The 15,427-nt window shown below is 46.8% G+C and overlaps 1 protein-coding gene and 1 long non-coding RNA gene across 2 annotated transcripts in view; one reads left to right on the forward strand and one right to left on the reverse strand.

Annotated features, from left to right (window-relative positions):
- The window catches only part of LOC142557480 (uncharacterized), a 272,981-nt gene that overhangs the window by 163,050 nt on the left and 94,504 nt on the right, over nucleotides 1-15,427 (reverse strand). The window lies entirely within an intron of this gene.
- LOC142557472 (uncharacterized) lies at nucleotides 4,692-15,207 on the forward strand. The gene is made up of 2 exons (XM_075669348.1): nucleotides 4,692-6,228; nucleotides 7,268-15,207. Exons 1-2 carry the CDS (start codon nucleotides 4,991-4,993, stop codon nucleotides 8,241-8,243), a joined length of 2,214 nt encoding a protein of 737 aa, XP_075525463.1. The 5' UTR covers nucleotides 4,692-4,990; the 3' UTR covers nucleotides 8,244-15,207.

Below are 15,427 nucleotides of genomic sequence, written 5' to 3' on the forward strand. Positions count from 1 at the left end.
CCTCCAGCTCTGAAACGGCTTCTTTGTCACCGAACATGCCCATTGACACCCTAATGACGCCTTGGGCGCGGTTCCTTATAGGCAGGGCACGAGAGGGCAGCCACTCGTGCTTCTGGTCTAAGCAGCTCCCAACACTACCCCCATTCCCCCGCTGGTTTTGCTTTCTGCGAGGCTCGAAAACGGTGACCTTCCACGTTACTGGGACGAAATTACTATTGAGGCCCCCCTGCAGTTTGTCAACATATCCCTTACACTGGGGGCACACTGTGTCCAGTGCGAAAACCAATAAAATTACCATTATTGAGCTTCAGGTGACCATGCTTAACTCACTGCCCATGAAATTGCGTTCATAGCACGTGCAGTGCTAACGAGTTGTACACATATGGCAGTGCTCAAACATGAGGTGTGGCTTTTAGAATGAGTGTCTGTACTCTTTAAACAGTCGACAGCAGCTAGAAATGTCTTTCATTTCCACGCAAAGTAGTAATTATCATGCCTAAAACTAGCAGTAAAGAGCCTTCTCAGAAAGGTCTGTCTCAGGACTACAAGCGATCAGTAAATTGTGTACGATACTGCAGCCATGGAGGATCCCATGCGGGCAACATCTTGGGTGAGACCCCTGCATATTACATATACCCATGACTGCAAGTACGTTTGCCTCAATTCACACCAACATTTCGTCATCTCTTTGCATGAGTCCTAGTGGAAGATAGCTAGGACCCAACAGATGATCTTAGCTGGGTATTTGCAGGGAGCTGGGCATTTGTGGATCATAATCATTTTGGGTTTTGATTCACCCAATTAATAATACGGAATTTTCTTCTGCTTTAAAAGAATGTTTAACCAACAAATTTTCTTGAGCCCTGATATTTTAACAGCAAAAGGAATTTGTACCATGACCAAGGAATTAAACGTTTAAGAAATTTGTACCATGACGCAAGAACTGAACATTAAAGGGGCCCTCAACCAATTTTTATCTAATTGGAAAAAGGCATTTGAAGTGAAAATGGGCTATTTCAGAAATACTTTGCTGCAAAAAGTACTTCAATGCATTGATCAGAAGCAGAGTTATTGCCAATCAAACAAGGCCTCTGCTGTGCTCCCATTCCTTATTCAATCCCTTGCACGGCAAAGGCTATGGCGGAGTGGTCTGTGTTCATGTAGTAGACAGAACACAGAGAGACGTGTCACTCATTCACTCAGTCTTTTGCTGAAGAGCGCCCAAATGAGGAATGCTTTCTGACGACGCATTTTCTATTACCCGTGTCATGCTAGGTTGGCTGCCACGAGCGCAGAGGGGAAAAGTTGATCACCTTAAAGCCTTAAATCACCCGTTTCCACACTGCGTTGGTGCGGGATTAGGTTTTACCCCATTCGCTGCCTCCTCTCTCCCTGCTCTCTTTCTAACATTTTCCCTACCTCCTCCCTGGACTGTCATTGCTGTTGCGCGTAAGCACAGAGGAAAGCGCGGCCAGCCTGGCTCTGCAATGCTTTTGCTGAGGGTCACGCATAATTACGGCGTCCAGAGGGCATTGTGGTGTTCCCGAAGGCACGTCAGAGGGCACTCTGGCCCCACTCTACCCTCGGGAGTAGGTTGCTCTTTAGGTTTGTTCCAATCCGGAAAACGTGCATGGCACCACAAACAAAAAGGTGCAAGGGGTGCCAGTTAAGGTGTGCCAGGCTCACGGAGTAAGACATTTAGGAGGTGGAACTCCCGTCAGCGTGAGCGAGCGCGGGCGACCAGATAAAGTCACAATTGTTGTATGCGCCGACGGGACCGTATACAGTGGCGGCGCCATGCGGCGCGTCGTAGAAGCCGCAGCGAAAAAAAAAAAAAAATGCAGTGCCCGGGCAGGCGGGTCCGGCGCGCTCTCAACGGCGGTAATTTCTTTGCAGGCCGCCAGGCGCCGCCAGCACGATAACGGCTCCGCGGGCTTGTGACTTTTTCTGGTCGCCGCAAACAGCGGAGTTTCCACTCCTAAATGTTTCTTGCTCCGTGGCCAGGCTGCACCCACTCGCTGCAAGGTTCAAGCGTGCACTGCACTGCGGCGTCACCTAGCCTTGCACCCCGTTCAATTGAGCACGGGGGTGCAGGGTGCACCTCTGCACCTCGGGGAAACGAAGGCCTAGGCGCAGTGCGCCATGAATAGGTGCAGAAGGTGCAGAGAAGCTTGGCTGAATCGAACAGACCTTTTGAAGCAAGAGCTGGTGTGCTCCGTACACTTGTGCCCCTTCGAAACACAAGTAATGATGTGAATGATGTGCTGTGTCGGGCGTGCGGGAAGGAGGACGAAAGCAATGAACATGTGGTGCTACAGTGTGAAGGCATCAGGCCATCTGCTGCACAGGGTTTATCTCTGGAGGCTGCTCTTGGCTTCGATCAGACTAGTGGAGAGGACGGTGCATGCGGTGTAGACAGAGTCACAGTCACGAAGACAAAGAGGCGCCTTGAATGCTAGCGAGCAGCACTTGCGGATGGACAGCAATGACTGCTTATCAGTGTAGCGTGTTCTCCCCTTTTCTCTTCTCTTAATTTCTTTTGGTGTTCTCTTTCATTTTCCTACCTGTGCTTGCTTAGCTCGAATAGTAGGTAGGCAGTAGAGGTAGAGCATCATACTTGCTTGGCGTGGTTGCTACCATAGAGTTTCATACAATAACTGCCATGTTCACCCAATACAAAAGGTTGGCCACAACATCATCATCATCACCACCGAAACGTCGTTGACGTCGCCTATCTCCACTCCCACAACCCTGCACTCTTAAGCAAATGTACACCCTTTGGGGTGTATATTTGCCACAGAGCAATAATCGTCATCTGTCTTGCTTGCGTTTCCTTCCTTAAACACGCTGCGCTTGTTACTAGCCTGTCGAGAATGCTCTGTTATGCTGATAACGGGCATGCCATTCGTGACTTGGAAGTACCAGGCTCGCCGCATTAAAGAAAGGAAATGCGAACAAGACGACGATAATCGTTGTGTGGCAAAAGGATGTAATTTTGCTTAATATTGTACATGTGTTACACCCTTTGTTACACCCTTTGGGGTGTATCTCTGCCACACAACGCTAAACGTCATCTGCCTTGCTTGTGTTTCCTTTCTTGAATACGCCAAGCACGCTACTTTCTTGTCGGGAATGCTATGCCATGCTGATAACGCGCATGCCGTTCTTTACTGGAAGGTACTGGGCTCGCCACGTTAAAGGAAATTCGGACAAGACAGATGATGATTATCGTTGTGTGGCAAAAGGGTGTAATTTTGCTTAAGAGTGTACAGTGCACAATTAGATTGATCATGTTGAAAAATACAAGTATTTGGGCATATGGCTAAACGAGGGCAAAAAGTACTTGGAAGAACATGAAAAAATTGATTGAGAAAGTGAAAAGGAACTCGGCTGTAATGAAACACAAGGCACTGTGGAACTATAATAGGTACGAGGTGGTTGGAAGGGTATGGAAAGGGGTTATGCATGGTACCTGGCCTCACATCCGGAAATTCAGTACTGTGCATGAAATCGGAAGTTCAGCCATGCATCCATGGAAACAGGAGAGCGAAATGTAGGCAGGTTGGCCTTGGAGCGCACGGGAACACAGCTAATGAGGGAGTGCAGGGGGACATGGGATGCACGCCATTCGAAGGTAGAGAGGCAATAAGTAAGCTCAAATATGAACAGAGACTCCCAGCACTGGGGGAAAAAGGGTGGGCGGAAAAAGTGTATAAATATCTATACATGAAATGTTTGAACACATAGTGGACACTCAGAACTAGGAAGCTGAGGTTTAGATGCCTACAGCCCAGGGAGAAGGAGATTCTAGTTGATGGGAAGGAAAGGTTGGGGTAAAGTGCAGCGCAGTAACTGTCTCTCAGCAGAGGACACCTCAACCGCGCTGCAGAGGGGGTAGGGAATGAAAGTAGAGGGAGATACAGCCGAGGGAGAGAGAGAGAAGGAGATTCTTGAGTATGGGAAGGAAAGGTTGGGGTAAAGTGCAGCGCAGTAACTGTCTCTCAGCAGAGGACACCTCAACCGCGCTGCACAGGGGGTAGGGAATGAAAGTAGGGGGAGAGAAGGAGCACCAGAAACAGCAGCACGCCGCGGAAATGTGCAGCCGAGGGAGGGGGTTGAACGTGGTTCTAGTGTGGGAAAGGAGGTGAAGGAGACGGAAAGAAAAAGGTGGGAAGAAAGAATGCTCGGAAAGCCTGCGCTAGCTATGTATATAGGACACAAAACCAGAAGATAAAGAGAGAGCTCTTATTTGATAACTCGCGGGGCAGCTCGCTATTATTCGAAGCTAGGACGGGGGTTTTGAGAACGAAAACATACAGGGCTAAATTTGAAGACTTGGACCTTTTATGCACAGCTTGCGGAGCCAAAATTGAGACCACGGAGCATATAGTGCTGAGATGAACAGAACTTCGCCCTACTCTGGCTGAGGTAACAGTGACAGATATGGAAGGGACAGGTTTTCCCAGGGAACGAGGGCAAATAGAGAAAAGCGTGGCAGTAACGAAGGGGAGGCTTGGTGGAGGAAAGGAGAGATAATACCATAAATCGGGGAGCTAATGTTTTCTATACTATTTTAGATATTTATTTTGGGGGGAGGGGGGAGTGAAAACTAAAGTTTAAAGAGAAGGGGATATAAAGCAAAAAAAAAAAATAGGAGGGGAGTAAAAGGCTAGGTGGCGCCAGCCGCCGCCCCTTACAAATGGTGTAGCCGCCATCCACCCATGTGGGCGTGTGTGGGTAGCTTTTGTTAGGTCGTGCTTTTGTTGTTGCATCCGTTTGTGAAACCGGGTGAAATCATAGAATAACGAACCAACTTTGGTGAAATATCGACGTGTTCTGTGGGCAAAACGTTAGGACACGCAGCCGGGTCTGGGCGCTGCCAGAGCGGCCTCGACGGGTGTGGATGTCGTCCTATCACAGGAGGCTGTGAGAGTGCCGAAATTGCGTGCTGCCAGTGGACCTCCGCGACCGGACAACGCTGTTTGACAGCATGACGGCCGAAGAGGGTGAGACAGTCGCGGCCCTTGCGTCGGAAGGCACAGCTGCTAGTGGTAATGAGAGCATGTCGTACTCCGAACATATCGTGGCCCGGCTAACAAAGCGCGGTCTAGACTTTGATCGAGCCTGTCAGTACGACGAATACCACGCCGATTGCTGGCTCTGCCACGACCTCGACCGATGGAGCAAGGTCTTGCATCCAGTGAGCTTCGAACTTGTCGAAGCCGAACCGGCCAGGCTGGCCATCCGCTCGACGCAGACAAATCGGCGTCAGTACAGCGACGAAGACGAACTTTACGACGCCGCTTACGTCTTCTGCTGGCTGCCGAAGGCGCATCGGTGCGTTCAGCGCATCGTGATGGAAGGCCAGGGGATTGTGCTCTTCTATCGACCAGCCTTCACCCTCGCGTTGGCGCTAGGCCGGAGCGTCAACGTCCAGCACCTGAAGCTTCACGGTGGCCACGAAACGCCCGTCTGCGAAGAAGAGCTTTCCGAAGGGCTGGCTGGCCTTGAACGTCTCAAGAGCTTCGAATTTTCCCGTTTCACCATCAATGCATCAATGTCGAGATGCGTAGCAAATTTGCTAAGACGAAACGCGAGCCACCTTACTGCGGTTTCCTTCTCCAATAATAACATGTCGCAGAAGTCCATCAACCGCCTCTTGCGTGCGCTGCAGAGCTGTCGCCTCCTCGGCGAGCTGTCTCTCCTCGGGAACAACGTATCAAAGGGAAACATAAACTCTGTCGCCAGGTTACTGCGTGTCGCGAAGTCCTTGACCAAGCTAACGCTCGACCAGAGTCTGGGAAACAACGTCAGCCTATTCGCCGTATCAGAGGCGCTCCAGGCCAATACGTCCCTACTAGAGCTTCACATTGGCCAGTGTGACACGCGCTTCGAGCCCCTTTTTGAAGCGCTAATCGCGAACAAGACCCTGAAGCACTTGGACCTGAACGGTTGCAACATCAACGGCAGTAATGCGGAGTCACTCGCGACAGCACTGGGTAGCAACGTAGGGCTGAAAAAGTTGGAATTAAAGGACGCTCATGTCGATGCCGACTCAGTGGTGGCACTTGCTCATGGGCTGGAAACGAACTCTGCTCTCGAGTTGCTGGATCTGAGGGATAACACCGTGAATGTACGTGCCATCAACACGTTCTGCAGAATGCTGCGAAATAACAAGACTATAAAGAGTGTGCAGTTTTCTGAAGTTGAAGCTACAGAACTGGAAAGGTAACTGAATTGCCTATTCAATGGGAAGAGATGTTCAAATCCACGCACATGGAAAAAAACAGCTTTCAGGGCCAATTTTTGCATGTCACTGTTATGTTCTTTGGATACAGATTTATTTTCTATGTTGTGGAATATGTTGGTAATATAGCTGCTTTTTGCTGAAACAGCAGGTGGCATTGTTCTGCGGCCAGAGCCGAAATAATTGCGTCAGAATTCTACCAAAAAGAATATTAGGGTGCCTTAGAAGTATAGTACCAAAAGTGAGGGGCTGCTACCGGCCAGGCGTACGAATGCATAGAGTAAAAAAAGAATGTAAGGGTTGTGCAAAGGAGTTTGACTTTTTGGTGACGTAAAGCAACAGGGAGACTCTACGTATAAAACTTCCTATTGTCCTGAAAAGCAGCTTTATTTCCTTCGTTCTAGCTGTGGGTGCCACCTGGCATCATGGCAGATGCGGGCGCTTCAAACACAATGTTTCTTTGGAAAAAGAATCACTTTTCCGTGTGTTTGTCTTAACTTTCCCTGGCTCAGAGCCACGAGTACTTCTGTGAGGTGTTTGTCATGATCTTCTTTTCTTTGTGAGTAGATCAGTATATTGTTTATTTACACACTACAAAATAGGCCTAGGAATTTCTCTAATCCTTCATTAGCAATTTTCTGAAACCAGCCTCGAGCTTTTCTTACCAAAAGGGAGCCTATTCACAGACTTCAATAGTCATCACGAAAGTCATGAACCGTTTCATCTCTTCTCTGAGAGGCACCTGCCAATGCTCTTTGCATAGGTCAATTTTTGAAAACCATGTACATTCTCTGGTTTAATTAATAGTATCATCAACACAGGGCATGGGAAATGGGAAAAGTTCCATTTGTCGATTTCCCAAACGATAATCATTACAAAGACGAAATGTTTCATCTTCTTTTAGAACTGTTGTTATGGGCAGTAATACAGTATTTTCAGTGCTGATACGTGCTCTAGCAGTATTCACGTAAACTCTTTATACCTATGCAGAATGCTTGACAGTGGACTTTTTCAATGCAGGTCAACTCTCTCCTTTCAAATGGCCCAAGACAAAGGCTACAGCCGTATCCAGATGACTTGGGCCGAGCCCGACCTTCCCCCACTGTCTGCAGCCATGGCACTTGCTTCAGAGTCGCCGACAGAACTCCACCTAAGCGATGCCAATGAGCTCCCCGAAGTCAGCATTTCTGCGCTCCTTGAAAATCTCGCCACAAATGAACATGTGAGAACTGTAACAGTCGAGACGAGAGCAGAACACAGACAAATCGCTCTTGCGTTCTGCCATGTGCTCGCCTTGAACCAGACTATCCAGAATCTTGAATTTAGTATGACTCTTGACGAATCAGACCATGGGCTGTTTGGCACGGTCGCCAAGGCACTCGCGACAAACAACACAGTGTCTCAAGTATGTTTCAGAAGCTCAGAGATATCCTTGAGGTCGCTCAAGTCGATTGCTTTTATGCTTTCAAAAAATACCGCAATCACCAAGCTGGAGTTGAACATTACTCGATCCGTACCCATCAAGCGCCTTGCCATTCTTTCACGTGCCCTGGTTAAAAACCAGTCGGTCGTGGATTTTACGCTAACCTCTGTGCCAGATGCAAACCGTGTGTCTTTCCGTATGTTTACCTCCATTCGACGAAACACCAGTCTTCTAAACATGGCTGTGAGATTTCTCACACACCAGAGGCTAGATAGGCAGGCTGCTGTGGCATTCGAAGCCCTCAGCGAAAAGGCGTCGCTTGTTCCACACATAATGAAAGTGACCGAACAGACTGAGGAAAAGGCAAAAAAGGACGTGCTGTCAGCAAAGCGATACATTCAGTCAAACTACTTTCAACTAGCAGGCATTGTGAGAGAAAGTGTTGTTTGCCACCTTGGCTTGGGAAGACAGATTGACACCTTGAATCACGATTGCCTATGTTCCATTACACGATATCTCAAGTTGTCGGACATTGTCTCTGTACATTGCGACAACCCTAATGGACAGCCATAATACGATCTATTTAGGTAAATCTGCTGGTGCCTCATGTTTCTGTAGGTATTTTTCGACAGGCACATTTTTGCATTGTTAACTACATCATAATTTATTATTGCTCATTATTAGTGCCAATGAGACTATAGTAAGGCTCATTAGAGGATGCACACTGATTGCATCTCACCTCTGGGATGTTGCTCAGAAAATACTATACGAAATAGTATCATTGTTTTAGGTAGCATTGCCTGTAAATGCATTCTTGTATGCAAAATCATAGGCAAATTGTATAATTACTAATAGTTTATTGCTTGAGTGTTAGTGTGTGGCCATCGTTGAAAGTACTGCGTTAAAATATTTTTCATGGTGGCATTATTCTGACAGTTGCCACAGCAGCTAGCAGGTGGCCTTGACTTTGAAATTTGTGGAAACTCTAGGCTTTGCTATGAGAAGTTGAAACCACTGAATAGATACATGGTACAATGTGTATTGCTTAAGTGTCGAATTTATAAAAATAATAGAGAGGTGCGCACAAGTAGAAGCACGTGCAAGTTGCTATCAATTATCTATCTAGTCATAACTAATGTCTCAACATAAGTGATTAGGTCAATAAAATGAAATGACCATGTATTTAAGCATCTGCTTAATGACTTAAACGTGAGATAACAAATTGCAATGTGCACTGCAAAAAATTACTTGTTTCTGATAGCAAACATTTGCATGGTTATTTGTTTTAGGCCAGTAGAGTACCCTGAATGTGGCACATGGAGTTGTTAACTTGTTATTGTTAAAATTGTTGTTACTGTGGCAAGGTCACTGTTTGATGAGAGGGCATGCCAGCTCCTGTAGCTGCTCTTTCTCATTGACTGCAGCAGAACTAAAACGTAGCCTAACTACAGGCATTTTAGACCTCACTATAGTGAGCTCTGTGCCAATTGACAGAAACCAGCTGGTTCCAATGAAGAGAGCTGTGGGCTTTGCACTTTCGCAATAGATTGTAAATTGTGTTGTAACAGTAATGACGTACACAGGGTCCTGCATCCCAGAGTGTAACTCTGGGATGCTCAAGACAAAATGATCACAGGAGAGTGGACACAAATTGATCACCATTGGGTGAAGAGAAGCCTCAACCTGGAGCCTTGGTCAGGACACTGGCCTGTGTTGCATGATTGAAACAACCATAAACTGCCAGCAAAGAGTAACTAAGAAAGAAGTTTAATGCGGGTAGCCGTCTGTAATATAAAGCACTTGGTCAAGAAAGGGAAAAGACAGAAAAAGGGTGAGGGAACGAAAGCGATACGAAGAACATGTGCATCAAGAGGAGCATGACATCGACATGTCTTGTGCATGAAGATACAGCAACCTTCTTCTCGCCATATAGCAAATTTTGGGTATACACTGTAAGTCATTATGTGCCCTCTAGAGAGCGTTCTACAGCAAAAAATTTTCAAATTGTTTCATTAGAGAGTTTTAGAATAGGGGCCCGGGGGTCCCAAAGATATAGCATCAAAGCCACTGCGCATGCGCGAGATGCAAACTGCATTTGGGTTTTGCGCCGGGCACGCTATTTCACTGATTTAGTGGGGGCCCCAAAAGCTCGACCCTCGACCGTATAGCAGGCCCTTTGTTTGGCTGACATTAGTGTCCAGACCAGCGGTGAGGAGCACATGCAGCCATTGACGACGTCCTCGTCCATGGACTCTTCCATGGACAGCACTCCTCGTGGCAGGCGGCTGAGCCCGTCTGGCGGAAAATTTGCCTTGGCATTCTTGAACTTGATGACATAGGAGTAGGTGCTCAGCTGGAGGGCCCACCGTTTTATTAGGGCAGCGATGGCTGGGACAGACTTGTCTGGATTGCAAAAGCTGACTAATGGCTTGTGGTTCGTCAGAAGGGTAAATGTCTGACCCAACAAATACGCCTGGAAGGTTGCCTTGGCCCCTCAGCCATATTGTGAGACAGAATGGTTCCAACGCTGACTGCTGAAGCGCCACATTCTAGTACCAAAGATTTGTCTGGGTCGTAGTGGGCAAGGATCACTGCTTTCCTTATCAATGCATTGACGTCTTGGAAGGCCTGCTTTTGGGCAGCACCTCACATCCACTGCGTCCTTGAGTGCAAAAGTTCACACAAAGGTGCAAGAATAGTGGCTGCCTTAGGCAGAAATTTTTGGCAATAGATGACAAGAACGAAAACCGACTTACCTCTCGCACCCTCCCGGGTGTGTCAACTTCCAGAATAGCATCCAGATTTTCCGTTTTAGCATGAAGACCTCTGTCGCTAATTCTTTATGCGAAAAAAATCAACCTCATTCTCCTGGAATTTAGACTTGTCCCGATTGCCGAATCCTGAACTCACAAAATCTCCTCAGCACTGGGCGCAAGGTGGAGTCATCGTGTTACTTTTTTGCAATAATTGCATCATACAAATAGACCTGCACACCTGGCAGCTGTCACAATATTGTTTCCATATGGTGTTGAAGGGCGCTGACGCAGAAGCAACTCCAAATGGGAAGTGGGTGGGTGGAGCAAAAGCGACCCTTCCGGGTATTCACCGTTGCGAGCAGCTGCTATTCTTTGTCTAAAGCAATTAGATTGTATGCCTCGCAGAGATTGATAGCTTTAAAAACTTCGGCACCATTCACTATCGCCATGATTTCCTCTACGTGAGAAAGAAGATATTGGATTGTGTGGCATGCTTTGTTGGCTGTAGCTTTAACATCACTGCATAAGCGAAGGCTGCCATTACGCTTTACAACCGCAAACACGGGCCCCTCCCACTCCGAGTGAGGGACTGGGGCAAGAATTCCACTCTCAACTAAACAATCAATTTCGACCTCGACTTTAGAACGCTATGCATACGGCACCTGCCGTGCCTTGCAGAACCAGGGAACAGCATCATTTCACGCAAAGGCAAATGGGCGGGTGACCCCTTTATGAGCCCTAGCTCTGGTGAAAACACGTTGGAAAACTTTTCTAACAGGCCTTCAACACTACTGCTAGCTTCACTACTGGTTGCAATCTGACCTTCCTGCATGACTTGACTTCTGCTTGACTTTCCGGGGGAGCATCAGCTCCCCGGAAAGTCAAGCGCTCCCATGATGTCCCAGCCACACACGTTTGGCCTAGAACAGCCAGTGTGCCTTTCATAGACCTCGAGTCAAAGGAAACATTGAGTTGCAACTTACCGCACACCGGCAGTGGTCCAAGAAAGCATGCCAACTTGAGCAGCGATTCTTGCAGTTTTAGCCACGCACTGTTTGTAGGTAACCCAAGTGATAATAGAAACTGCAGACCCTGTGTCTAGCTGCATCTTGACTGCCACTCCACCCCAACGTAGAGTGCGCATTATTGGCTTTATAGTGTGAATGTTTCTGACGAGAACATCTGCAGTTCCAATGAGGAACAGACCTTTCGATCCCGGATCGTTGTCGTGTCTCACTGACGAATCCACCGCATTTATTTGCTAGTGCGGCCACATTGTAGGTTCCCTCATTCTGCCGTTTGCCCATCTGTGACGCATCTTGCGAATATGGCCGTGCTGTTAGCACTGGTAGCACTTCGCCATGCGGAGTCGACACAACCCGGGGTCGGTGCCCCATGTTTCCACACCTGAAGCATGGTGGCCTGGCATGCCGACTTCCATGTTGTGCACACATGTTACTTAACATATGTACACCTTCATCCTCAGGCACCGCCCTCATCGTCTTCAAGTTTTCTTCCGTTGCTAGGGCGAGTTCCTCTGCTTTGCTTCTTGTTAAAGATGCCTTTGCAGGCAATCTCCAATGTAGCACTTGATCCTGCAAGTCACAGATTATCCAGTCCCGCAGTATCCTGTCTAGTGAATAGCTTAAGTTGCAGCTATCCGCTATTTGGCCGAATGATCGCAAGGAAATGACTGGCTCTCCTGGCATCTGTTTGCATGAGAAAAGTTTGTAGGATTGAGCTATTTCATTCTCGCCGGGTGCAGACATGTCAAGGACTTCATTGTACACAAGTTCATTCACCTTCGTTGACATGCACCGTCCACTATGACAGCCATAGTGTGGTTGCTTAGCCCTGCTATGAGCAACACTTGCATACCATTGCCTTCAAGGAAAGCTTCTAGCCGCACTTGATATGGTGGCCACTGGTCCGTAGCTTCCTCAAACTGCAGCGGGCTGGTTTATCCAGCCGTGGCGTCCAGGGGGGTGGTCGGTGGGGCGGGCACATCCCATCCTCGTTGCCACTGAAATGGCCACGCACCGCAGGCAAAGAGCAACCAAGAAAGAATCTTTATTGCAGGTTTGCCATGTGTGATATAAAGTACTCGGCCAGGAAAGAGAAGGAGAGCGAGGGAAAGAAAGCAATGACAAGAACATGTGCACCGATAGGAGTATGACATTGGCACATCCTGTGCGTGAAGGTACAACATGCCAGCTCCTGTAGAAGCATGCCAGCTCCTGTAGCTGCTGTTCTTCATCAGCTGCAGCAGAACTAAAATTTAGCCTTACTGTGCAGGCACTGTAGGCCTCACTGCAGTGAGCATTGTGCCAAGTGACCAGAGCACGCTCCAGTGACGAGAGCTGTGGGCTTTGCACTTTCGCGTTAGACTCAATTGTGTTGTAATAGTAATGATATACACAGGGTTCTGCATCCCAGAGTTACACTTCGGCTATGATCCAAGCAAGACAAACCCCAAATGGTTAAAATTAGTGCAGAGTCCTCCGCTACAGCGTGGCTCATAATCAAATAATAATCTTGGCATGTAAAAAAAACCCTAATTTGACCAAATTTAATTTGCAAGGTTCGTTATTACTGGGGATGAAGCTTGGCCAAATTTTCCTATTTGAATTTCCTGCTTGAACATCATGGCCTGTATGCTAGTATGACATCACAGATTGCTAAGTATTTTCACATGATTGGCCAGCGTTTCAGTAAACGTGCTCAAGACTTGCTATGTTGTAAATGTTCGTATAGAAAATGCAATGCAGTCCCTCATTATTGATAAACTTAACTTGTCCCAAGCAGGAGCTGTCCAGATCTCATGACGACACAAGAAACTACCACAGAACTTCAAGCCCTTTCCTCCTCCTTTTTTTTCCCCCAGTTCTTTTCTGCCTTGCCAAGGCTCTGCTGATGGTAGAAATGACATTCCTTGTGTTCTGGAAATATAATTTGTTGATCTATTTTAACTGAACATTCCTCTTTAGCGTCCGTTGCGTTTTGAAGCAAGTGAACACTGCAATGCGTTGCTGCTGCATTGTTCAGAAAGGAGGCTGCGAGACAAATAAAACAAGGACAACACAAACACTGACCAACAACTGTAAGGTCGCATAGTGGCAGAAAGAAGGAAGACACAAAAATTATCTGTGCACGCTATCCCCCACTACGCTGTGCCTTGTAATCATTTGTGTTTTGGCACGTGAAAGCCAATTTTTTTGTGCATGCTTGCAATGCTTGCTCACTTCTGATTGCAATTACATCTCATGCTGACACTTGCATTTTATTGCCTCCAGCTAGTGCCTCACACAGAGTGAAATTATTGCAGCAGGCACACAGTCCCCAAAAATACACAAAAAAATAAATAAAAATACATGAAGGTGCAGAAATGTCTTCTCAGCCAAGTGTGGTGCCATGAACGTCTTATAATTAGTTGCATTGCTTCTTGCACCAAGAATGAAAGGTAACACCATGAGTGACTGCTAATAGCAAACAGCATAATCTGTGCCAGCCTCGCAAAGGCTGCAGCTACTCGTGTTTGTCGGTTTCGCCTCACCATATGTAACTTTACAAAGTAAAAAGTAAACATGGTAGGTTGATATTTATGCACTACACTGTAGTGATAGACTAACTATTGATTGGGACATCATGGAGATGCAGCCAGTGTCATCTCTCTTGCGTAAAGGGAATGGTGCCAGTGTTGGAGAGGGTACTCGCTGTTTAAAGAATTTTTTTTTTTAGCTCTCCCACAGTGATATATAGCTTAGCGCAGTTGACTGAAGGCTGGATTATAATGTATTGGCGAACAGGGGCAAGGCATGTTAGAGCAAGGAAGCGTCTGTCCTGTCTGCATTGCCTCTACTTTCTTGCTGCAATTGTTTCTGCTGAGTGCAATGTTTCCACGAGTCAACACCACAATGTTTGGCATCTGTAATCATGACGAGGTGCTCGAATATACTGTGCTTGTCCATTCAAAATGCTCACATCTGGTGGGGATATTCTGTAAGAGTCCATTTCGTCTGCTGCTAAAGTGCTGATTGACTGGGGGTGCCTGTCTCCTTGTGATGCATTCTCCAGCCCAGCCAATCAGCACTTCAGCAGCAGAGGAAATGGACATGTCCATTTGGTGGACTCTTACAGAATACCCTCCTGTATAGGGCACCTTTTAGAAGCAATTTATAGTTGTTGAGCTTTTCTCTAGGATAGGCTGTGCTTAATTAGCAATTTGCTATGAAATGGATGCTTAGTATCGGGAACCATGTGCCAATTGAGCACTGGCCATTTTTGCCAACTCTTTAATGCAGTGTACACTGAATAACGACAAAGTGCTACACTTATTTAAACAGTGGTGCTGTGGTGCTGTGCTGCTTCTGTGATAGTCTAAGAAGGGCAGCCTTCGCCTCCTTTATTCTCTCTTTTTTTTTTTAATTCCTGCTGTTTATATACTCCCATTGTCACTGGAGTATTGTTTGTTATCTATTTCCATCAATTCATTTGACGAAATTATAATGCTGTGTGTTCTGAATTGCCAGACCATAGCTCTGCACTTCTAGGTGAGGCTGACCTCATTTTAACGGGAACTTTCATCCTGTGCATATTCTGTGATACCTTGAAGAAGGCAATTAAGACTTCTTTGGATTCGTACTGATTAGATGTCAGTTGCTTGTTGCATTGTTTGTTACCCTGTACTGTTTCATTCTCTGTCAGGCATTGTGAAGTGTGGGTAGTGTGGCATTGTTTACTGTTGTTAAATTACAATAAACACTGCATCTATGTCGTTCTGATGTTTTGTTCTTGTTGTTTTGTCTCTTACTTATCGGCAATCCAATCTTGCTGCTTTAGTTGTCACAGCCACAGTCGTGTTGCCGTTATCTGTAATGTTCAAGGCAAGCTTGAAGGGCCACTTAGCCAAATGATTCTAGAGATAAAGTACTATAAATGTGTGTTTTCAAAAATGCACTCTTACTTTGTGTATTGTATAGTACGTACATCATCAACACTGCA

The sequence above is a fragment of the Dermacentor variabilis genome, chromosome 9, assembly GCF_050947875.1.
Source record: "Dermacentor variabilis isolate Ectoservices chromosome 9, ASM5094787v1, whole genome shotgun sequence".
NCBI lineage: Eukaryota > Metazoa > Arthropoda > Arachnida > Ixodida > Ixodidae > Dermacentor > Dermacentor variabilis.